The sequence below is a fragment of the Mytilus galloprovincialis genome, chromosome 6, assembly GCF_965363235.1.
Source record: "Mytilus galloprovincialis chromosome 6, xbMytGall1.hap1.1, whole genome shotgun sequence".
NCBI lineage: Eukaryota > Metazoa > Mollusca > Bivalvia > Mytilida > Mytilidae > Mytilus > Mytilus galloprovincialis.
The window spans coordinates 74,414,603-74,438,862 of record NC_134843.1 but is presented as its reverse complement, the minus strand read 5'-3'; the positions used below and the strand labels follow the sequence as shown (position 1 = coordinate 74,438,862).

The following is a 24,260-nucleotide window of genomic DNA, read 5'->3' as shown; positions in this document are numbered from 1 at the left end:
TTTGCTGGTTATATTTATTTCACTGTGTTGTGCAGTTGAAAATAAGGTAGCATACAATTAAATGTATCTAATTTGCACACTTGTTAATTTAGCATTGTTTTTGCATGTTCCCAACAATGTCAATGTTGTTGTGGAGAAAACATTCTTGTAAAAGAGAAGGATGAAGTTAAAACAAGTTTTTAATGGATTAGAATATATTTAAATGTTTGATGAATAATCATTATAATTGCATTTAAATTAATAAAATATTTGAAGCATTTGTGCTCTGTTGTAACTTGTGAACTGATATAGTTGATTTGTAGTTCTACAAACTAAAAATTGAAAGACGTTCTCACTATTATTTTTAGCTCACCTGGCCCGAAGGGCCAAGTGAGCTTTTCTCATCACTTGGCGTCCGGCGTCCGTCGTCCGTCGTCGTCGTCCGTCGTCGTTAACTTTTACAAAAATCTTCTCCTCTGAAACTACTGGGCCAAATCAAACCAAACTTGGCCACAATCATCATTGGGGTATCTAGTTTAAAAAATGTGTGGCGTGACCCGGTCAACCAACCAAGATGGCCGCCACGGCTAAAAATAGAACATAGGGGTAAAATGCAGTTTTTGGCTTATAACTCAAAAACCAAAGCATTTAGAGCAAATCTGACATGGGGTAAAAATGTTTATCAGGTCAAGATCTATCTGCCCTGAAATTTTCAGATGAATCGGTCAATCGGTTGTTGGGTTGCTGCCCCTGAATTGGTAATTTTGAGGAAATTTTGCTGTTTTTGGTTATTATCTTGAATATTATTATAGATAGAGATAAACTGTAAACAGCAATAATGTTCAGCAAAGTAAGATCTACAAATAAGTCAATATGACCTAAATGGTCAGTTGACCCGTTTAGGAGTTATTGCCCTTTATAGTCAATTTTTAACCATTTTTCGTTAATTAAAGTAATCTTTTACAAAAATCTTCTCCTCTGAAACTACTGGGCCAAATTAATCCAAACTTGGCCACAATCATCTTTGGGGTATCTAGTTTAAAAAATGTGTGGCGTGACCTGGTCAACCAACCAAGATGGCCGCCACGGCTAAAAATAGAACAAAGGGGTAAAATGCAGTTTTTGGCTTATAACTCAAAAACCAAAGCATTTTGAGGAAATCTGACGGGATAAAAATGTTTATCAGGTCAAGATCTATCTGCCCTGAAATTTTCAGATGAATCAGTCAATCGGTTGTTGGGTTACTGCCCCTGAATTGGTAATTTTGAGGAAATTTTGCTGTTTTTGGTTATTATCTTGAATATTATTATAGATAGAGATAAACTGTAAACAGCAATAATGTTCAGCAAAGTAAGATCTACAAATAAGTCAATATGACCTAAATGGTCAGTTGACCCGTTTAGGAGTTATTGCCCTTTATAGTCAATTTTTAACCATTTTTCGTTAATTAAAGTAATCTTTTACAAAAATCTTCTCCTCTGAAACTACTGGGCCAAATTAATCCAAACTTGGCCACAATCATCTTTGGGGTATCTAGTTTAAAAAATGTGTGGCGTGACCTGGTCAACCAACCAAGATGGCCGCCACGGCTAAAAATAGAACAAAGGGGTAAAATGCAGTTTTTGGCTTATAACTCAAAAACCAAAGCATTTTGAGGAAATCTGACGGGATAAAAATGTTTATCAGGTCAAGATCTATCTGCCCTGAAATTTTCAGATGAATCAGTCAATCGGTTGTTGGGTTACTGCCCCTGAATTGGTAATTTTGAGGAAATTTTGCTGTTTTTGGTTATTATCTTGAATATTATTATAGATAGAGATAAACTGTAAACAGCAATAATGTTCAGCAAAGTAAGATCTACAAATAAGTCAAACATGACCTAAATGGTCAATTGACCCCTTAAGGAGTTATTGCCCTTTATAGTCAATTTTTAACAATTTTCATTAATTTGGTAAATATATGTAATTTAAATTTTTACCAAATATAGTTCTCTGTTACTAATGGGCAAAGTTCATTATAGATATAATTGTAAGAAGCAAAATCGTCCAGTAAAGTAAGAACTTCAAACACATCACCATCACCAAAATACAATTTTGTCATGAATCCATTTGTGTCCTTTGTTTAATATGCACATAGACCAAGGTGAGCGACACAGGCTCTTTAGAGCCTCTAGTTATAAGATATTTGCAACAGAATCGATTCCCCTTAAATAAAAATGCATTTATAATTTAACAACATTGCAACAATATTTCTTAAAATTTCAATAATAGACCTCACATTTAGGTCCTCTGTTGCTATAACAAATGTACACAAAGATTTCTGAATTTACAGTATCTTACTCACATTTCCACATTTGTCTTCATATGATTTTAAATTTTAAGTTAAAGCAGTTTAGATCCATAATCACATATAAAGTGATGTTTTCTCTGATAAAAAAAAATGATTATTGTGCTGTATTTCACTTTATGTTTTGATAGTGAAACAGATGATGAATATATCACCAATCCGATCTGACAATATTTAATGTTGATCAATTTAGTCTGATGTTTCACTGTAATTAAATGTCAAAGCAATACACATATCAAAGCAATAAAGTGATTGGAAGGGGGATGTATGACATCTCTTCACTGTATTTTAGCAGTGAATTATAAGTAAAGTGTTAAGGCTGCTACAGGAAAAAAGACAGATTTTTTAAGGCCATAGCCCACCACCAATATAATTTATCCCTAAGTGACATACGAAAGTTTGGTCAAACATATTCAGAAATAATATTTTTGATGTTCAAAGTTCATTTATGTATGTTTTACATTTACAGTGAAATAGACATACCAAGAGCAAATGTAGAAGGGGATCCCCCAACTTTATGGTGGGATGGATTATCTGACAGATCCTTGTTGATTGGTGTATTTAAACATGGTAAGAATATTTACAACATATTAAAAAAATTAAAAAAGGAATTATATTGCCAGCTTGACAAATTGTTTTGTATACCCCCCAAGTAGCAGAGTTGTTGGGGAGTATAGGAATACTAATGATTCTCTGAACGCCTGTCTGTCTGTCACACTTGGTTTTCAGGTGATAAATTAAGTTCAGCTCTTTGTAATTAATTGAAATTTTAACAAAGTTTGAACCGCTAAAAACAGGATATATTTGATTTTTGTTGTTTTCATTTTTACTGTTCAAGAGTTATGGTACTTGATAGTTAGACCACAATATCAAGAAGTTTTTTTTAACATATTTATCTGTAAATTTTCATCACATGATATTTTAACCAATGAAAAAAAAATCAAATAGAAAAGTTGAAATATATATCAAACATAGTAAACATGTGACATGTTGACTTGAATATGCATGAAATGCAAGTAAAGGCCATTGTCCATTACTTATAATTTTTCTTGAAATTTCAGGTTATGAGAAGTACAATCGAATGAGAAATGATCCTTTGTTGTGTTTCCTGTCACGTTGTGGACCTCCAGCTGGGGCTGCTCTGGCTGCAGAACAAAATGATGATGATGAGTAAGTAGGGGGCTATTATTGGTAGGGGACAGACATGTATGTAATGTTGATTCAAATTTTGATGTAGACAGTCCCAACAGACTGAGTAATTTGTTTAATCATTGAATTTTGGATAAGAAACAAGACAGTTTCTCATTAGTTCAATATGTACATGTATAAGGAACAGTGTCAATTCAAGTAAAGCAAATTTGCTATCTAAACCAAATAAGTGCTGATGAGGATTAAGCATATATGGCTTCCCTTTGAAATGACACTGAAAATGAATGTCAACTTTAGTTTCAGTTCACTGGTCTGATAAGTGTTATTCTGTTTATGCCATTTCAGCAATTTAAAAGCAAGGGATGCAAAAGAAATTGTGTGATAAAAATTGCTAATATGTAAATATTGTATTACAGTGATGACATGGATGATACTAAGGGTAATATAAGTACATTGAAGGACGAGGATGAAGACACATGTACCTCTGTGATCTCTAATCAGGACAGTAACATGGCTAAGGAGACACCTAATGTTACAACTGAAGGAGGAGATGATGATGGGGAGAAGTTACCATGGCCTACCATGTCTGATCTTAATACTAGACTCAGGAGAATTATCACCAGCTTCCAACGTAGTCATAAAAGACAAATGTTGAAGGATGCACAAAGGGCAAAGGTATTTAAAAAAAGCTTGACATTTAGTTAGATAGTTGATTTTTTATTCATTCAATGTCCAGGTGCAAACATTTATGCACATTCACATCAACGACAAGTAAACAATTTATCAATTAAAAAAAGAAGATGTGGTATGATTGCCAATAAGACAACTCTCCACAAGAGACCAAATGACACAGAAATTAACAACTATAGGTCAGCGTACTGCCTTCAACAATTAGCAAAGCCCATACCAGTCTTATAAATGTAAGAGCTGAATCTTGCAGTGTTTGGCAGAGAATGTTTTTACTACTTTTATATGTATTTGTTATAAAAGACCAAATGTCAATATTTAAGGAAAAAATGACAAAATTGAAGAGAATTATTGCTACAAGACACGCATGTTTCTGTTGAACTATTAATACGTTAAATTATGTGTGGATGTTTTACAGTATAACCCTGACTAGGTGATTTTATTGCATAATTATTTAACATTATAGAGAAAATCACATTGTTTATTTCAGAGAATGGAAAGAAGAGAGAGATATGATGTAGTAAGCAGATACAAGGATGAAGAGAAAATTCAATATCAACAAAGGTTTGTTTGTTCAAAACATTTTAATTTGAGAAAAGTTATTGAAATAAGTGCTTTAGGATTCTGTATCATATTTGATATGCGGCTGCTTAGATGATGAAGTATAAAATATGTAACCATAAAGGAAAGCTTTTAATAAAAAAAATAGTACAAATGTCAATAAAATTCATCTGAATTATTATAATTTAAATTTTGTCCATAGCAGATATTTTTTCATAACACTACAAATCTTAATATGGTACAGTTACCTTAAGTTCTGTAGATTCCGTGCTGCAGAATTTTGTGGAATTATAGTTTTTTGTTTAGTTAATTATTGGAAATTTCTCTACAAGTCCATTGGAGATTTGTATTTTTTTATCTGATTTGTATTTTGTTTGGAAATTTCTCTACAAGTCCATTGGAGATTTGTATTTTGTTATCTGAATTTATTTCAACACAATTGTTAGTTGTTTTTCCATTTATTTTTAAAAAGATGAAATGCTGACAAGTAAATATTTATCTTTGACAGTTTTTTTGGATGTTGGGACAGGTAGGCAATTTGACAATGCATGATCTACATGTGTAAAATGTTTTATTTTTATTTAGTGTAGAATATGTGGCATTTATAATCTTTCCATTATCCTTATGTAACTTTTTACTGCTTGTTATGTGAATTAAAACGAAACTACAATTACACAGGTTATATATGATCAATGAATGACAAAAGGAAACATTAAATGATTATATCCCCACCATAGGAGTGGGGGGTATATTGCATTCCCCTTGTCTGTCTGTCGATTGGTTCAACATAGAATTCATAAGTTTTTGTGTTCATGATGATTTGCCATGCTAATACTGAAAACCTGATATTTACCAGATGTGCTGGTCATTAGGTTTAATGCGTTCAGATTCTGCACATTTTCTGATAGAACAAATAACAAAAGGAAAACCATAAAATGATTATATTCACATTAGTATTGGGGGCTATATTGCATTCACCTTGTCTGTCTGTTGATTTGTCCAACAAATATTTCCTCACACTTTTCTCAGGTGATTTTATTTTGTATCTGTCAGATACCTACTTCATCAATACTTTGAATTTTTCAATATATTGAATTAGATTACAAATTTTAGTCTCATTTTCCGCCAATACTGAACAGAACTTCTTCATATTTGGTTAGCAGCTTGTTATTGATGAGTTAAAACATGTTACAATTTTGGGATGTGTTAGTCATTAGCACAAAAATACATACTTTCCTTTCTTGTACAGAATTTGTTAAGAAATTAAAAACTAAAATTTGAAGGCAGACTAATACATACATTTTAAAATAGAAGAAGCAATTCATTTTTATTAATTCTTTTTTATTTTTTTTTAATTTGGCCTTTGAAATTTTGACCTATTACTTGTAGTATTAAAAGTTTTTGTGTTCATGATGATTTGCCATGCTAATACTGAAAACCTAATATTTACCAGATGTGCTGGTCATTAGGTTTAATGCGTTCAGATTCTGCACATATTCTGATAGAACACGTAAAATATTATAAGGCTTTTTATTTCTTTATTGTTTTATGTTTATTTTGTGAATGCATGGATATACAAATATATATATAATAGCTTATTTTTTATTTTGGGCAAATAAATTGCATGAAATGAACTGGTAACATGTGTATCCATAATTTTATTTTTGTAAAATGTTGCATGCACAAAATTTTTCTAATACCAGTTATATAAGTTCTTAAACTCTAAAATTTTTAAACACAAAAATCATTTTAATATTGTTTACCTTCTTTGAAAGTGATTAGTCGAGATCAAGGAAAAACTGACTCGAGACAGCAAAATGATTAATCTTGCTTCCCAGTGCCTCTTTTGTCTTTTTAAAACCTGAATTGAGGGACCATCAAGTATAATTGACATTAACAAAAGAAATAAGTATATCAAACTGTGAGCACAAGTGTGAGATTTTTTAACCTGTTGTATATATTTTCTTTTGCCTCATTGAAATCTGGTTGAACTTGTTGTAAAATGTTTTATAATATATAAATTAAAAAAACGATTAAAAGAGAATAGAAGGACAGAATTCAAAAATTAGAATTATAGTTGATATGTTAAAAAAAAATGTATTATTGTTTATATTTTTGCAGTCACTGGACGAGGAGAGAGGAGTCTGATTTCTATCGTATTATATCTACATTTGGAGTGGAATTTGACCTGTTTACAGGCAGATATAAGTGGGATAGATTCAGGACATTAGCTAGGTTGGAGAAGAAACATGATGACACTTTAACAGAATATTTCCAAGCATTTTACCACATGTGCATGCGAGTCTGCAAGAAATTCAAAAATGATGATGATGGTAAAATTTGTTTACACCGGTATAAAATGATTCTAAGTCAAAATTGTTTGTGTTAATCTTTTTCGTGTTTATTTCAATTTGAATAATTCTTAATAAAATTTGATTTAAAAAGTAAAATCACAAAAATACCGAACTCCAATGAAAATTATTCCTCTGTAGATGGTGTTTAAAAGTTTACTAATATCAAAATTTAAAAAAATCAGTAAACAAATTTATTATATGATATTATTACCTGTTGTATAATGCAATTTACATCTAGGTAAAAACTAGTCTTTTTGACTTTTAGAAAGGTCTACAAGAATTTAAGTTTTGTATTTCAATATCTTAGATGCTTTAGGAATAGTGTATGCAATTCAGAAATAATATGACCTTTAATTTCATGTGCTTTCTGTCTTTTTAGCACTGCCTCCGAATAATATTTATGTGGAACCAATATCTGAAGAGAGAGCTAGTCGTAGTCTTGCCCGAATTGATCTCCTGAATAAAATACGAACTGAAACTTTGGCACATCCTAAATTTGATGAGCGTGTCAAGTTATGTCAAACGTCCTATGATCTTCCATCATGGTGGATTTGTGGCAAACATGACAAAGATCTACTCAGAGGAGCTGCTAGGTAATACTTTATAAAGGATAAAATTTTATTGGTCATGTTTAGTATGTATAACAAATTCAAAAAATATAAAACAACATGAAACTTAATTTATTTTTAAGAAGACTAAAAAATTATTTATTTGTCATATTGATTGAATATTTATATGTGAAACAACATAATACAGGTTTTGATTCTTTACTCTATTTTTTTTTTTTTGCAGAATGAATTGTAAATATGTAAATTTAACCCTATTAGAGTTGATCGTTACAATTTCAGGCATGGTGTAGTGCGCACTGATGAATTTATACTTAATGACCCAGCATTGTCTTTCAAAGATGTGTTCAGGAATAAACGTCCATATGTAAATTCCCCTCATTTTATGCAGTCACCTGGTGCCAGCCAGACACCAGTCAAAGTTAAAAGTAAGTTATTGACATCTAACATACATTTTAAGTTTTATATATGTAGAAAATGATATGATTGGGGGAGGGGATACATAGATGAAAGCAACTAAAAGACATCAACAGGATAACATAACAGCAAAACTATTTTGCCAAAAAGAAATATTTAAAAGACAAAACTTAACTTTATAAGCTTTATGATAAACATGAAACTTAATATCTGAATTAAACTTCCTTACACATATACAAATTTATTTGAAAATAATTTAATTTTAGAAACAGATTGTTTACAAACTGATAAAGATTTCCAGATGAAAAAGGTTGAAATTTATTACCTGTGTTTCATGTATACATGTTGATAGTTTATATAATGTTTAAGAGGAAACATTTTAATTCTATGAATACTAAATTGGTACTTGGAACATAATGATGTTTATTGAATATTCTTATAGATAAGGAAGAAGAAACTGAATTGGAAATAAAAGCAATGATAGAGAAAATCAAAAGGGAGTCTAATAAAGATAAACCAGAAAGTGATCCTCAAGATGTGAAAAAGGAACCAACATCTCCTGATAAAAAGTCTGATGATCTTGAACATGACTTAGACAAAGACGTGAAAAAGGAAGTGAATTCTCCTGATAAAAAAACTAACGACAATGAACAAGATGAAGAGGACGAAAATAGAACTAGTAGTCCTGATAGTAATAAAGAACTGAAGAAGGATATCAAAACTGAAGTGAAAGTAGAAAATGAAAGTGAAAGTGACATAAAAGAGGAAGCCAATTCTGACCAAGAATGTCAAGAAAAGAGTGATGATTTGTCTTTAGTTAAGAAATCTGTTGTAGATAATGATGATGATGAAGCTACTGATATTGAACATGATGTTTCTGATAATGAAACTGCTAATGACACTGAAGTCAAATCTGAGGATCAAAATGATAGTGAGAAATCTCCATTGAAAGTCAAATCAGAAAAATCTCCAGAAAAAGTTAAGTCTCCTGGAGAAATTAAAACAGAGGATGAAGAAAAGGATGCGGAAGATCTATCTACAGAAGTGAAAAAAGAAAAAGTGAAAGAGGAAGATAGTGAAAAGTTCACCAAAGAAGATGTGGTATGTTTAACTGTCAAGCTTTAAATTTCAATGATGATTAATTTATTTAACATGTGCACCAATATAAGTAACATGCATTTGATTTTCTGCTCAAAAGGGCACCATATAAATAAAGAAATCACAATATTATATGTTATTCAGGCCTCAGAAGCTCTAAGCCAGGAATGTCACAGTATATACCCTGTATGAGACCTGAATTACACATATATTACGGATTACCCCTGACTTAATGTTATTTTCCAGTGCAGGTATTTGTTGACAACACATATATATTGAAAAACCCAACCTGATATGTTCAGCATACATGATGGATTTTCTAATTTGCTGTGAACATAATTTTATCGTGTATGTAATAATTTATAATAACACTTTTAACATTAAATTAAAGTATTAAAAGTGTAAATTGCGTGATTTTGTATAAAAAATGTGTTATTGACTGAAGCACGTCATTATTTTCCCTCTGTGAGCCCTGACAGTCTGATAGCTTATGATGACGTTTTTGAGGTTCTAATTGGGGATAAAAATGTCGTATATACCCCGGCAGTTTCCTGAATATATACTGACATCTCTGTGTTGTTATCCAATCACAAACCTCGACACATTTGTAATCCGTAATATATATATATATATATTTACAGATCTAACATTGTTGGATTGATGTTTAGACGAGTTGTATATCTATATGTATGTGTGTGTTTTTCAAAGAACAATGTACTTTTCAATTAAAAAAAAATCTTTCTGTCTGAATTAAATTGAATATATCAGTTATTAGTGAGTCTGAATTCTCTTATGTAAACAATTTCAAAACTAACTGTCTGAAAGACCAGTCAAATGTATTTCATGGGGGAAAGCATGATTTGAAAGACTTTTAGGTACATGGATTTTACATAATATTTTATGGCAAATATATTGAATATAGTATATAAGTATGTAAACAAAACTATGAATTCAAGATTAATAGATCATTTTGCAAACTACAAATCAATATAATCCATAAATTTAATGCATATAAACAATATTTTCCAGGAGTTACAGAAGCTTATAAATGAAGAAGATAATTTAGATCCCAGATTGTCAGCCATTCCAGCAGATTTTCTACAGTGGCCAAAGGTTAGAGTAGAGTAAATAAAAATAATATGAATGGAAAAGCACACAATTATCATATTATTCTCAGTGTCAATGTAAAAAAAAAAATCAAAATGTTTTGAAACTTTAAACTGAGGCTTCCAACATATCACATTGACTTTGTTTGCTTACAACCTTAAATATCTTATTTTCTTAATTTTTCTTTTACCAGTCTCCAATCTTGGCAAGTGAAAATTGTTAATACTTCGTTTCTTAATTCTGTCTCTTCCCTAAAGCTAGGATTGGCAGTTTTTCTGCTGTTAAAATAGTGGGGGTATACTGATTTACCGATGTCTGTCCCATGAATATTTATTGTCACATCTTTCTTTGGAACTACATTACAAGGATTTTGGAAATTTTATTTCGGGAATTATATTAGTCTGCTATATCATGTGATGCGTTTAAGGATTTATCACTCAACAACTTATCACCCAACAACTTCTATTTAACGAACACTTACATCATTTTACACATGACATCCAAGTTGGAAATTTTCATCAAAATTTTCTCAAGACCTACATTACAAGGATCAGAATTTATTGATTGTATAGATTTTAAATGTTTGTAATGACTGAATCAAAGTTATAATATTGAGAACCAGTGTAATCATGAGCACTGGAAGTTGGAACACAAGCTAATAATGACCCATAAACTTGTATTGTTGTCTACTTTATAATAATGGATGTGTATTATATGTTTTTAGGACAGAGTAATCTTCCATCGTCTAGAACATATATGTTACTGTGTTGAGACTGGAGAATGGCCATTCCCGAAGAGGATGTCGAACATTCCTATGAACTATGACTCCAGAAGTGCCACGCCCCTCGGATCATCGACACCCAGAGATGACCAAGATCTGAGCCAATCAGACGCTGGGGATTCTGTCTATGATGGGATCAAGGTGAACACGGTGAAAAATGATATTGATAAGGATTTTGAAGTTCAATTTACAGAGGTAGAGTAAGATGTGGTTGGGTGTATGAGCACAGCAGCTTTTCTGGTCTCTGCTGGGTGATGTGGTGTTGTTTTTGTCACTTTAATTCAATGTCATTCCTTGGATGTGGACACTTCCATTCAAGTTCATTTACACAGTAAAGACATTTGTGTGAAACCTGTTGCAATTAAAATGTGTAGGAAAAAAGATAATCAATAATGAAATTTCTATTCAAGTATTAACTTTAATGTTGTAAAAAATCATTCATCATTCTCATATTACTCTACCAAGCTGTAAAATGTTCTTCTGTTTGCAGAATATAATAAGCCTTCATTAGGTCTTTTGAAAAAAAATGTTGAAAAACAGATAAAACATTTTAATACATTTGTAAATTTTAACAATGCTGATATGATTAAATGATTTTAGCTCAGAACTATTATAAAAAAGCATATCATCTTCATTATTATTTCACCTTGATTATTGTTAACATATCTTTTTTGATGTTTCTTAAATCTGTCTCTAGTGTGTTCTTATCATGTAACGTTTTGAAAGTGAAGTAAAAATAAATGTAAAAATAATAATATAAAACCTTGATCTTGTTTTCTGTATGTCTTTTAATCAAGTGTTTCAATCAAATGTCTGAATTTGAAAGTATTGCCAAGACTTATAGGTAACAACTTTATTGAAATTTTGTCATTACATTTGATTTCCTACTATTTAATTTATTTTACATTTACATGTAAATGAAAGAAATGTGTTTAAACAAGGCTGACCTTGTGAACTTTTTTACCAACCAATGAAATTTCTATTGATGACATTTTTCCATAGTAATGAGTTTGAAAATAAGTAAATGCATGTACCAGATAAACAATTATTTTTAAGGAAAAGTAACTCTTTTTATATACAGATCTCTTCACATTATTATATTTTCTTATTCTTCTATTTTCAGGGTGATGGATTAAAAATGACATTCCACAAACGCAATGCTAAAGAACAAAAATTTGATGGTAAGTGTGAAGTACTATAATATGACTTTGGAACATATGATGAACAAGAGATCCAACACTTACAGTTGATGATGACTTCTCTATCTGATGTTTCAGCAACATGTACTGTTGGAGGATACCAATTTTTGGTGGATTTCGTGGGTAAATGTAAAGGCTGTTATGCAGACCTCGGCAAAACCATGAAGTTGATAAAACACGAAATACAAATTTCCCTCAATCCATGAAAATTGGTACCCACAAAAATAAATGAATCCCCAGTATTTGACTTTCTCATATTCAGTAAATGCCCAGCCCCTACAATCACCTCTTTTCCTATTCAAACTGAAGGGACATAAGTAATTGATCATTTATCTGTTCTTGTATATTGCAATTTTTTACTTACACGAAGTACTTATACTGTTACAACTTTATAGTTGAGATAAGTTAGTCCTTTAATAAAAAAATTTATATATTAATAGATCTCTTGACTTGATAACATAAACCATTATTAAAGGAAAAAATCTAATGTCAGGGTTTTCTTTGGCTGACTTCAGTTTATTGATTAAGACTTGATATGAATCATGCTTAATGTATCTTGCATCCTATTTTCACTGTTTATGTATTATATATTATATCTGACGACATTTGCTCGTGGACTTTAGAAACATGTGATGAACAAGAGATCCAACACTTACAGTCGATGATGACTTCTCTATCTGATGTTTCAGTAACATGTATATAAGTTTTCCATACTCAGCCAGATCATCTTGATATAATGCCTTGTCCCTATATCCGCCTCCTTGAATGTATAAATCAAAACTCTTTGTTTATCTTCAATTAAGGGCCTCGGGAGCAGAGTTTTCAAATTATTCTATCTTCAGTAGCTTTAGCCTCTCAATACTCTGGTTGTGATTTCCAACCTTTCACATGGCAGGTGCAATTGGTGCCAGATTTAAATGGTTAAGGATTGCCAGTTTTCCTACAGATGGTTAGTTGGTCTCTCCTAGCACTTCACCTTTCTTCGTCTATAAAAACTGGCTGCCTCGAAAGAGCAAATAGTCCTGAAAGTGGTGTTTAACCCTTAATAATCATTCAATAGAATTGAGAATGGAAATGGGGAATGTGCCAAAGAGACAACAGCCGAAGGTCACCAACAGGTCTTCAATGCAACTAGAAATTCCTGAACCTGGAGGCGTCCTTCAGCTGGCCCCTAAACAAATATATACTAGTTCAGTGATAATGAACGCCATACTAAACTCCAAATTGTACACAAGAAACTAAAAGTTAAAATGAATTTATTTGCTTTTCCCTTTATCACTATTATGCAATATATCATATTTAACAACTTTTATTTTGTGGTCTTAGCTATATATGAAGATTAACCTGATTCTAAACTAAGGAACATATGATGAGCAAGAGATCCAACACTTAAAGTCAATGATGACTTCTCTATCTGATGTTTTAGTAACATGGATAGGACTTTCATATTCATGTATTTTTCCCTTTCAAATCCAATGTCACAATGCAATGAATGTTATTACCTCACTGTAAGAGATTGTACAATCTCATTTATGCCAATTGACCTTGGGTCAGCTTAGGTGACTCATTCATGGCAACATAATTCAAAATTGGTCTATTTAACCATTTCACCTTAATTTGAGTCTTCTCCTGTATTCACCTATTTACTACTCAAACCAAATGTAAGTAGACATCCTGAATAGATGGTGCAAATCAAAACTGTTCTTATCTACAGCAACTTATCATAGCTTGCCCAGAACATATGATGAACAAGAGATCCAACACTTACAGTCAATGCTGACTTCTCTATCTGATGTTTCAGTAACTTGGATAGAACTTTCCTATATTCTGCCATATCCCCTCCCCATTTCACATCCTCCATGTCCTTGTACCTAATCATTTACATGGCAATGATTATTTTTCTTTATAACACTGAAGACATTTTCTGAAACTTTACTTGAGAACATATGATGAACAAGAGATCCAACACTTACAGTCAATGCTGACTTCTCTATCTGATGTTTCAGAAATGTGGATAGAACTTTCCTATATTCAGCCATACCCCCCTCCCTATTTCACATCCTCCCTGTCCTTGTACCTAATCATTTACATGGCAATGATAATTTTTCTTTATAACACTGAAGACATTTTCTGAAACTTAACTTGAGAACATATGATGAACAAGAGATCCAACACTTACAGTCAATGATGACTTCTCTATCTGATGTTTTAGCTATATATAAAAGAAGATGTGGTATATTTGCCAATGAGACAACTGTCCACAAGAGACCATAAATACAACGAACATTAACAACTATAGGTTACTGTACTGCCTTCAACAGTGAGCAAAGCCCATACTGCATAGTCAGCTATATGAATTTCCCATATTCAGCTAAATTTCTTTAATATGAATTTCTGCCACTATAATCACCTTGTCCCTTATCAAATTAAAAGTTAAGGTCTCCCTATCCTTAATCCCTTCTTTAACATGGCAATGATTAATTATATTTTAACACAGAAGTGATTATCCTTAAACTTGACCTGGGAACATATGATGAACAAGAGATCCAACACTTACAGTCAATGATGACTTCTCTATCTGATGTTTTAATTAAATGGATATTAGTTTCCCTTATAAGTCAAATCTCTAAAAATGCTAGTGTCTTAACCTGTTACCAACTCCTCTCTATTCAAACCCAAAGTAAACAAGAACCCTGAATTGATGGTTAAAATCAAAACTGTTTTATCTACAACAATTTTTTACAGCTCAACAAGTACCTATACCATGTGAAAAATCTTTGTAGTTGACAAGTTTAACTAATAAATTTCTTCATAGTTGCAAAAGAAAACTTTAGTTAAGTGTGGTTACAAATTGTTGGTGTAGAATTGATAAAAAAAAAATACTTGATGTGTCTTGCAATCACTGTTTACACAGCATTTTACTTAAGACATAATTAACTTGGTAAACAGAAGTCTTTACATGTAATAACAGAAGAAAATATTTACCTGATATTAACTTCGGAACATATGATGAACAAGAGATCCAACACTTACAGTCAATGATGACTTCTCTATCTGATGTTCTTTTAATATAAATATAAAGAGATGATTGCCAATGAGACAACTCTCCAAAGGGACCAAATGAGATAAAAGTTGTAAACATAACTTGGGAGTTTTAAATTGTATGGAATTTCAGGCTGTTAAATTGAGAAAGCCTACAGCTATACGAAATGATTTTAATATCTTTAAATGTTGCTGGGACCACAATACGATTGAGCATATGCTAAAAATGTGAAATTGTCATACGCTACCTTTTCTATTGTTATAATACTGGTGCAGGTGATAAACTTTGATGGTCCACAATTTGAATAAAAATATTGAAATGCTAAAAATTAATTTTTTTGATTTCAGGTCGAATGGCCCATCTGTTGAATCAGTCTGCAGCAGGCTCTAGTGATAACGACAGTCAGTCTGAATCTCTGACACCACGATCTCAGGTACCCGGACATTCCCCACGACATTCACCTCATCATTATTTCTTCTCACAGGTTCGTTCAATTATTGCTACACACATTTAATGAAAACCAAAAGATTTTTCTTTCTGTATTATGCATCTTCTTCATATAGCCAGTTTAAGAATTAGACATTTTACTCTGAACAAAAAAAACAGGTTCATTGAATCAAATTTTTGCATGAACATTAGCACACCAGGTATCCTGGTCCAAAATCCATGGATGAATTTTATTCCTTAGGAGCAATTAATGCACAATGTGATACTGGACGTTGGGTCAGTAAAATCTGTCACTGAGCATAGTCTCTGCATGGGAATCCAATCAAAATATTACTTGCTCATTGTTACACATTGTTTATTAATTACTACTCAGGATTTGGATCAAGATACCTAGTGTGACCTGTTAAGCTTTAAATTATATCTGCTTATCTTTTCTGTTCTTTATACTTTTTTATTTCTTTTCGCATATGCATGATTATGTTTCTTTTCTTTCAATATAAACAAGATTTTTATTTAGAAATGTGTGTGTAGCTTTAGTTTTCCCATTATTCATATCATCCAACTTATTGCTTCAGTGTGTAGTTTTAAAAGAAAGAAAATCCTTGATTTTCTTCTTCCATAAAACAAATGTTTGTTTAATTCTTATTTTTCATTTGATTAAAATGATGGAAAGTTGAATATTATATAAACATTGAAGCAATGAGTTGTTTTCCTTCCCACCTACTCACAAGAGCCTTGATTTATTACATTTTGTTTTTTGGTATTGTTGTGAGACAATGCTTGATTTTGTTTGCAGTGTTGTTTCTTAATACATAAGAGTTTTTTCTAACTGTAGTTGCGAAAGGGGTCAAATGCAAATATATATTCACGGTTAATTTTAAAACATAAAGAGACACACAACACTTTTTAAGTATTTCTCAGATGTTGGTTGCATTTCATCATTGTGAATTCATGTCATACCATGTTTTAAATTGAACATTAGAAATAGCCACAGTATACAATGCACAACAAGAGACATTGGCACTCCATGGGCATGGTTATTGATAAAAAATATATTAAATGTTTTTGTAAAAAAAAATTGAATTGCTTTAACATGTTTAAAAATCAAGAGATTTTAAATTTCATCAGGATAACTTTCTATTGAACCATTGTAAACAAACTAATTTCTTCAGCTGGAAATGCAGTTTCTATAATTGGGAAATAAAAGAGTTAAACAAAATATTTTCCAATTTAAATGAAAAGTTTTCATTCCCTATTGTTAATTTTAATCTCACAGTTACTAATACCTGTTGTTTTAACTAATGGGCACTGGGCACTCTTTTGTTTTTCTAACAGACTCCTGCTGATTTACTTTCCAATGGATCAGGTCCAGAATTTGATCCTGTTCTCCTTCAAAGGAGTATGGTAAGTTCACTCTCCTGTTGTATATAACCTTACACTAGTAAATAGTTCTCCATTACTAATACAAACATTATAAAGGGATTTGTCTAAATTATATTTCTCCTTTTGTAGTTTGTTTATATTGACGATGAGGCTGTTATGTATAAATGTGACACTCAGAAAAAATGCTATCACTTATGTTGTACTATTTATTTTTGTTATCCTCAGCCATTGTCAGCAGACAAGCACTATTTCTGTGTTGACAGTTTTATTGTTGGGTTCAGGTTTTTACCTCTGAAAACACTTGATATTACAAACTTGAACAATAAGTTTAAGTTCAGATGGATCTGACAAGGTTCTCAAATACAGAGCATATTATCACCATACTAATATAAAGAACGGAGATGTAAAAAGAAAAAAGAATATCAAATAAACAATAGTTCAGCTCACAGAGTAGGGATATACTGCAATCATTTTGACTAGCCATAGCTTAAGTACATTTAACACAGCTTCTGTCTGGTAATTGGTTGGGAACTCTTGAGTTAAATGATGTAAGCTAAGTCATGGCTGTCAAGCAGTCACTTTCTTTTTGATGATACTTTAAACTTTTGATTTTACCCTCTGAACATGCATTTTTTTCATCGTCTTTTTGTAAAGATTTATTTTGCATTAAATTGTGTTCAACTTCTTTTAAATGTCATCATTTTAAAGGAATGAATGTGGTTCCAAAATTATTTTTTTGAAAGAGTAAGAATAAGATTCACCTGTAATAGCTTTAAAGTGATTGATTTTCTAAAGGCTTAATAGGACTTTCATAGTCTTTTTCTTGTGTTGTTGAATTTTGTTTCATAAAAGGATATAAATTTGGATTAAGGAAAAATGATTTGTTTTTCTGATTTTCTGTAGATGTCTTTGCAGATGGAACATGCTTTGATGTTCCCAGGCAGCAGACAACGGAGGGGACGGAAAAGGAAAGCTGAGAAGATGGCTGAACTTGCTATGCAAGAGGCTCTTGCACGAAGGGAACACTCAAAGAATGTAGTTGGACATGATCCTGGTTAGTTTTTGCCTCCAATGAATATCACAGAACCAAAATATTGATTGTCATGCTTATTATGGCATCTGCAATGTCAACACAAATGCTAAGTTTGTGATAAGGTCACATGCCAGACATGAGTCTGTGTTTACAGTTAATGATAATGCATTGTGGGTTTATAGGGAATGATAAAATGTTTAATATTGGTACAGACATTTGACTTCAAACTATTCAAATAATAAGACATTTATCCTTGGCTCTAAGTTGGAAATTCATAGATCAAACCCCAATTGTGTCAAACCAAAGCTTCATGAATAAGAGAAAGGATTAATTGGAACAGTCAGAATAATATGTTCAGGTGAGGTGACATGTCTTCTTACAGACTGTTGCCTTGTGAGCAAGCACATTAACAATCAGATCTAGTGTGTGGGTTCAGTATCAAGCAGAGTATATTTCTATAATATAGTTATATTATCATTCTTTAAACAAGTAATTTTTGCAGATGAACATGAAGTAGCCATCAATATACATTTGGGCTATTTTTCACTTCCTTGTGTAATGATATGTTGCATTCTCTAAATAAATTAGGATTCGTAATGCATTGCCTCTATTCCACTTTTGGTATTTAATATGTATTCTTGACATATTTGCAGGCACTATTGCTAGAGGAATGGATTTTGGGGTTACTGTAATTTTGATATTGATCAATTGAAAATTGGTATAATTGGTATATTGAATTAATTTTATTTCCCAGAATCCCGAGTACCTGTGATAAATCTGGAAGATGGCAGCCGATTGTCAGGTGATGAAGCTCCACAGAAAAAAGATTTAGAGAAATGGTTGGACGAACATCCTGGATACATGATAGCTGATTGTGAAGAGGATTTTTATGATGCAAGTTTATTTCATTAAAAATGTGTTTATTTGATGCATAAGTTAAACATTACTCTGATGTAAAAAAAAAATGTGTAATATTCTGTGATAATGTAACTCAACAATGAACAATATCTTGAAAAAAAAAAAAAATAATAAAAATAAAAAAGAAGTGTAAAATAAAGAGATATACGAATCAAAGATTAAAAAAAAGAAGTAAAAAGAAATATGTGTTACATTCATTTGTAATGTATCTCAACAATGAACAATATATTAAAATCTTTATCGAAAAGAAGAAAAGAAATGAAAAATAAGAAAAAAAGATGATCAAAGATATAAGTAATAAGTAAAAAGTAAAAAGAAATATGTGTTACATTCATTGAAAACAAATTATTGAAACTGAAAAAAAGTGCCAGAGATACACATTATATCTGTTGTGTTTACATCTATACCTAAACTATTCTAATAATTGGGATACAAAAAAATAAAGTTATTTTATGTTCAATAAGAGATTGATATATATGATGTCCTAATTGTTTAATAATAGGATATACCAAGACGTGGCAGAAAGTCTCGTCTAGATCCCTCTATGATTGATCCTATGATGATGACTGGTGAAGAAAATGTCTCCGTTGTAAATAGAATCACAGGCAAAAAGGTAAGTTGTTTATTTATTAAATTTTTAAAATTTCTTTGAAATTTGTAAAAGAGAAAAGGTAGATTACAATTTGGGAGTCAAATTGGCCATTAAATGAAAAAAATAAAAATTTTCTCAACTTTGTAAAACTGATTTTTGTTCTTCAGTAAAACAAGTTGATTTCCATTGAAATATGTCTTTAACTCTTGGTTACAAAGCTGTAGTAATACCAAAGAAACAGTGAAATGGCAAACTTTCACATCATATTGACAGTGATGTAAAAACAAATGTACACTAATAAAAAACATAACAAAGAAGAAATGTTTTGTGATTATCTACTGGCTTACAAAAATCATGTTAGAAGACACCTATTTGCTAGTTTTGTTACCAAAATGTTCTGAGATTGGCCATTATCAGTGAATTGTCTTTATTGACACCAACACAGATTCACTGGCAGTGTAGCAACAGTAAATAGATAAAAAAAAAAGTATTAAGATAAGATTTTGATTTGAAATTATGCCATTGAAGGTGTTTCAAATTATGGTATTGTTTTTCAGATTACTGGTGCCAAAGCCCCACCATTGAAGTATTTAACAGAATGGTTAGAACAAAATCCCCTTTATGATGTAGATTCCAAATGGTCTGATATTGTTCGTAGTAAGGTGTGTATTTTTCTTATCATTTATATTTCTTGTTTAACATATAAATTGTAGAATTGCTTTAAACGTTGATTGGATACATAGAAGTGTAAACAGAGGAGCAATTTTACTTAATAGAACAGCTATGATCTCTTTTCCTTGTATTTCAAGAAATTTCTAATGTAAATATTCAAAGATTGACTATTTTAAAGTTGTTTTAAAGACTAAAATTTACTATTTCTTTGTAACAGTATTATTTGTGTGACACTTTGGTTGCACAAAGATAACTATATCATTTGTATCATTTTATAGAAGTAAAAGTTCACCTATATTAAGTTCCTTTACCATATAATGAAATTGACTAGTCTGGGACAGTTGATTGTACATTATATCTGTTTTGTTCTTGTAGGTTAATTTACCAAAGTCGTTACAGAGTCGTGTTGTGACACCCAGCAGAGGCAGGAAACCAAAGGACACTTTATCATCGTCAATGATGGGTTCAGACATTCCATTCAGTGCTGCATCATTAGCTGGGCTATCAGGATTCCATAGTCCTGGTCTAATGTCTATGTCTGGATTACCAAAACTACCTCTAGGAATGCCATTTGGTGCCCTGCCTAATTTTGGCCTTGGGAACCCACTTCTTGGAATGGCAGGCTACTTACCTGGCTTGACAGCATCTCATTCAAAAGACACTGAATCATCATCAAAAGACAGAAAATCACCCAAATGTAAAGAATCAAGTAAATCAGAATCAAAATCACCTAGCATACCTCATCCTTCATTCCCATTCATGTACAATCCCATGCTGCTTAACCCATTGTTTGCTGCGCAAGCACAAAGTCTGGGATTTTCACTGCCAACTAGTCTACCAACGTCATTTGGAGCTTTAGCCCACTCTGGGTTGATGAATGGATCGACTGCCGATTCTGATTTAGAAGAAGGTGAAATCAAACGTTTTAGTCAAAAGGAACGCAGAGGAAGTAGTAGTGGACTACAGGATGCTCCTCAAGATCTCAGTGTTAAAGCTAAGCATCACCACGAAGGTGGTTCAAAACATCGTCGTGAGAAAAAACATTCATCACATTCCTCTGATCATCATGACAAATCGTCGAGTGCCTCCAAACAATATAGTGCTAGTATACAACAAGACGAACCCACAGACTTGTCAATGAAAAGCAAGCCAAGTACGCCAGATTCTGCCAAATCAAAACCAAAAATTCAAAGTTCTTTTAAATTGAGTAAGATTGTAGACACATTAAAAGACAAAGTTAACAAAATGGAGGACAGATCCCGGAAAGATAGGAAATCAAAATTAGACAGTATTTTGAATAAATTGGTCGAAGATAAGGAATTAGGAGGCCAAGATAGAAAATCTGTAGATGAAGATGGGTCTGTTGATCTTAGTATAGGGTCAGACACGAAATGTGATGATATTAGCAAAGACGAGGAAGACAAATGTTAACATGCTCTATAATGTTGTACTGGCCAGTTTGTCCGTAAAGTCATTCCCCCTCTCTTGACCACCACCATATCTTGTTTGTATATAATTTATTGACCATTGTTGATGTATGACTTGTTTTGAAGCTTGTACAATCTTATTTATTGTATGTAAGGTACTTAAAAAACATTTTTGGAATAATTGTGATTTATATTGATATGACTTCGATTAAACCTGCCGGACATTTTTTCAGGTAATTTTTATGTACATAATTTATTTGTTGTTGTTTATTTAATGGACAGAAAGGGTCTGAGGAGCGTGATGTTACACATTTGTACATTTTTGTAATACTAATGTATAAATTTTGACTACAATTGAACAACATTTACATGTTATTGTTGAAAATAACTTATTCCTGGATTTTTTTCTGTTTTTTTTTTGTGTATTCCAATTTGAAACAGTCAAGAATTAATTGTAATGTGTTTCCTATAATCATCACACTTTATCATATTCATCATTTGATAGAAACAACCTTATGTAAAACAGTACAACATGGTGCTTATTTAGAAATTTGTTTTGTTTGAAGAAAAACAGGGCTGGTAAAAATATGTATAATTACCATCATCAATGTAACAAATAAAACGAAGCAAAATTAGAACTTGAAATTTTAAATTTCAATAGTTGGGGAAATTGATCTGCTAATTATGTCTTAGTGCACTTGTTTGTCTAACAAGAAATGGTTAAGTTAGATGTATTGTAGATAGTACCTTTTAATTATGTATTGTTTTGTATAAGGAAGCATTCTATCAGATACATCATCACATTTTCACAGTAAAACTAGTCTCATCATTAAATCATAGTGCTTGCCTTTATCCATATTGCCCTTTGATAGGGAATTCTAACAATAATATATTATAACAAAATATTAAGGAACAGATTAATGATTTCCTACTTTAATTAGGAAAATGCTGCTAAAATTGTATATAGTATAATAGATCTCTAAATTATTTACGTTGAACTTACATTGAAAACACACCTGTTACTATTGCTAACATTTCTGGTTAAGCAATCTTTAAATCATGAAAGTATTTCAGGCCAAATGATCATCCGTTTTTATACACTGCTACAAAAATCTATTATTAAATGTCTGTTCTAGTTTAGACTAACAGACAGTGAAATTGATATGAAACAGACCTTTTTCATTTAAGTAACTTAAAATATTAGAGTTTAACATGTGCAAGGATTTTCAAAAAGATTTTATGTAGTGAGGCTGATTTTACTGTGAATTTGTGATCTTCATTGTCAGATATGTTTGTCATAAGATATTGAAGATTAATAAGAAATCTCAGGGGTTCAAAGTATTACATTTTACCGCTTTATTAATATTCCATCTTAATTTATTGACTTAAGTAGTATGGAAGTAGAACTTTAGCAATAAGATCACAAACTATATTTAGTAGTTGATTATTTATTGATGCCAAAAACAAATGTTTTACCTGTTGTGGCTATGCTTTTCTAATGTTTCTAAATCTGCTCTACTGCTAGGCGTATGTGCTTCAGTGCAGATATTTTTACAGTGAAATCGGTAGGGAAAATTAGGTTTAATTGTGAGGAGATCGCATGAAGCAGAGATATGTAAGGAGAAAATATGATTTATAGTTTGTTTAATTGAAAAGATTTAATTGAAAAACAGTTTTAATGTTGAGTAATGGTTTCACGACTATATCTTTTAAATTTTAAATTAGAACCCTTATTTTAATGAAATTATTTTGGCTATCAAATTCCAAACAAGATTTTTTTTTAAATGAGTTATTTGGAATTTTCATATACAAAAGTTGAACACATGAAATGGACGACTACAGTCATTGAATCTTAAGGTATATGTCTGAATTGATAATTTATTGTTAATTTTATCAGGTTTTACTTACTGTATAATTTATTAATTAACTGGAAGAATTTGTTTATACCAATTTTTTTACACATGTTTTATTTATTAACACTGTGATTGAAATATCAGTATAAATAGTAAATGAATTTCTTTTTACAGTAAAGTTACATATTGAATCTGTTTTGCAATGTATATATGAATGAATTGTTGACAAAACAGTATTATTTCTTTTCCATTTTATTAGCTCACCTGGCCTAAAAGGCCATGTGAGCTTTTCTCATTACTTGGCGTCCGTCGTCGTCGTCGTCGACGTCGTCGTCGTCGTCGTCGTCTGTCGTCGTTAACAATTTTTCAAACATCTTCTCCTCTGAAACTACTGAATGGATTTGAATGAAACTTAATATGATTGTTCCTTAGTATATCCTGCACAAAATGTGCGCTTCGATTTTTGATCCGTCAAAAAACATGGCCGCCGTTACTTAAAATAGAACATAGGGGTCAAATGCAGTTTTTGGCTTATATCTCAAAAACGAAAGCATTTAGAGCAAATCTGACAAGGGGTAAAAATGTTCATTAGGTCAAGATCTATCAGCCCTGAAATTTTCAGATGAATCAAACAAACCATTGTTGGGT

At 31.4% G+C, this 24,260-nt stretch overlaps 1 protein-coding gene across 13 annotated transcripts in view; it reads left to right on the top strand.

The window, feature by feature from the left end:
- LOC143080310 (chromodomain-helicase-DNA-binding protein 8-like) overlaps positions 1–23,537 on the top strand; it is a 54,543-nt gene extending 31,006 nt beyond the window's left edge. For 3 of the 13 annotated variants that reach the window (XM_076256077.1, XM_076256081.1, XM_076256076.1), the window contains exons 24-42: positions 2,795–2,895; positions 3,387–3,495; positions 3,891–4,149; positions 4,652–4,725; positions 5,231–5,251; positions 6,844–7,055; positions 7,456–7,669; positions 7,925–8,070; positions 8,502–9,160; positions 10,187–10,270; positions 10,989–11,240; positions 12,169–12,226; positions 15,635–15,771; positions 17,070–17,138; positions 18,021–18,171; positions 18,905–19,044; positions 19,571–19,681; positions 20,218–20,322; positions 20,708–23,537. In XM_076256077.1, coding sequence (XP_076112192.1) covers positions 2,795–2,895; positions 3,387–3,495; positions 3,891–4,149; positions 4,652–4,725; positions 5,231–5,251; positions 6,844–7,055; positions 7,456–7,669; positions 7,925–8,070; positions 8,502–9,160; positions 10,187–10,270; positions 10,989–11,240; positions 12,169–12,226; positions 15,635–15,771; positions 17,070–17,138; positions 18,021–18,171; positions 18,905–19,044; positions 19,571–19,681; positions 20,218–20,322; positions 20,708–21,763 — 3,958 coding nt within the window. In that variant the 3' untranslated portion in view covers positions 21,764–23,537. The remainder of the gene's footprint in view (positions 1–2,794; positions 2,896–3,386; positions 3,496–3,890; positions 4,150–4,651; positions 4,726–5,230; positions 5,252–6,843; positions 7,056–7,455; positions 7,670–7,924; positions 8,071–8,501; positions 9,161–10,186; positions 10,271–10,988; positions 11,241–12,168; positions 12,227–15,634; positions 15,772–17,069; positions 17,139–18,020; positions 18,172–18,904; positions 19,045–19,570; positions 19,682–20,217; positions 20,323–20,707) is intronic. The other 10 variants (XM_076256084.1, XM_076256082.1, XM_076256085.1 and 7 more) reach the window with 10 other exon arrangements.
- The last annotated feature ends 723 nt before the right edge of the window (positions 23,538–24,260 follow it).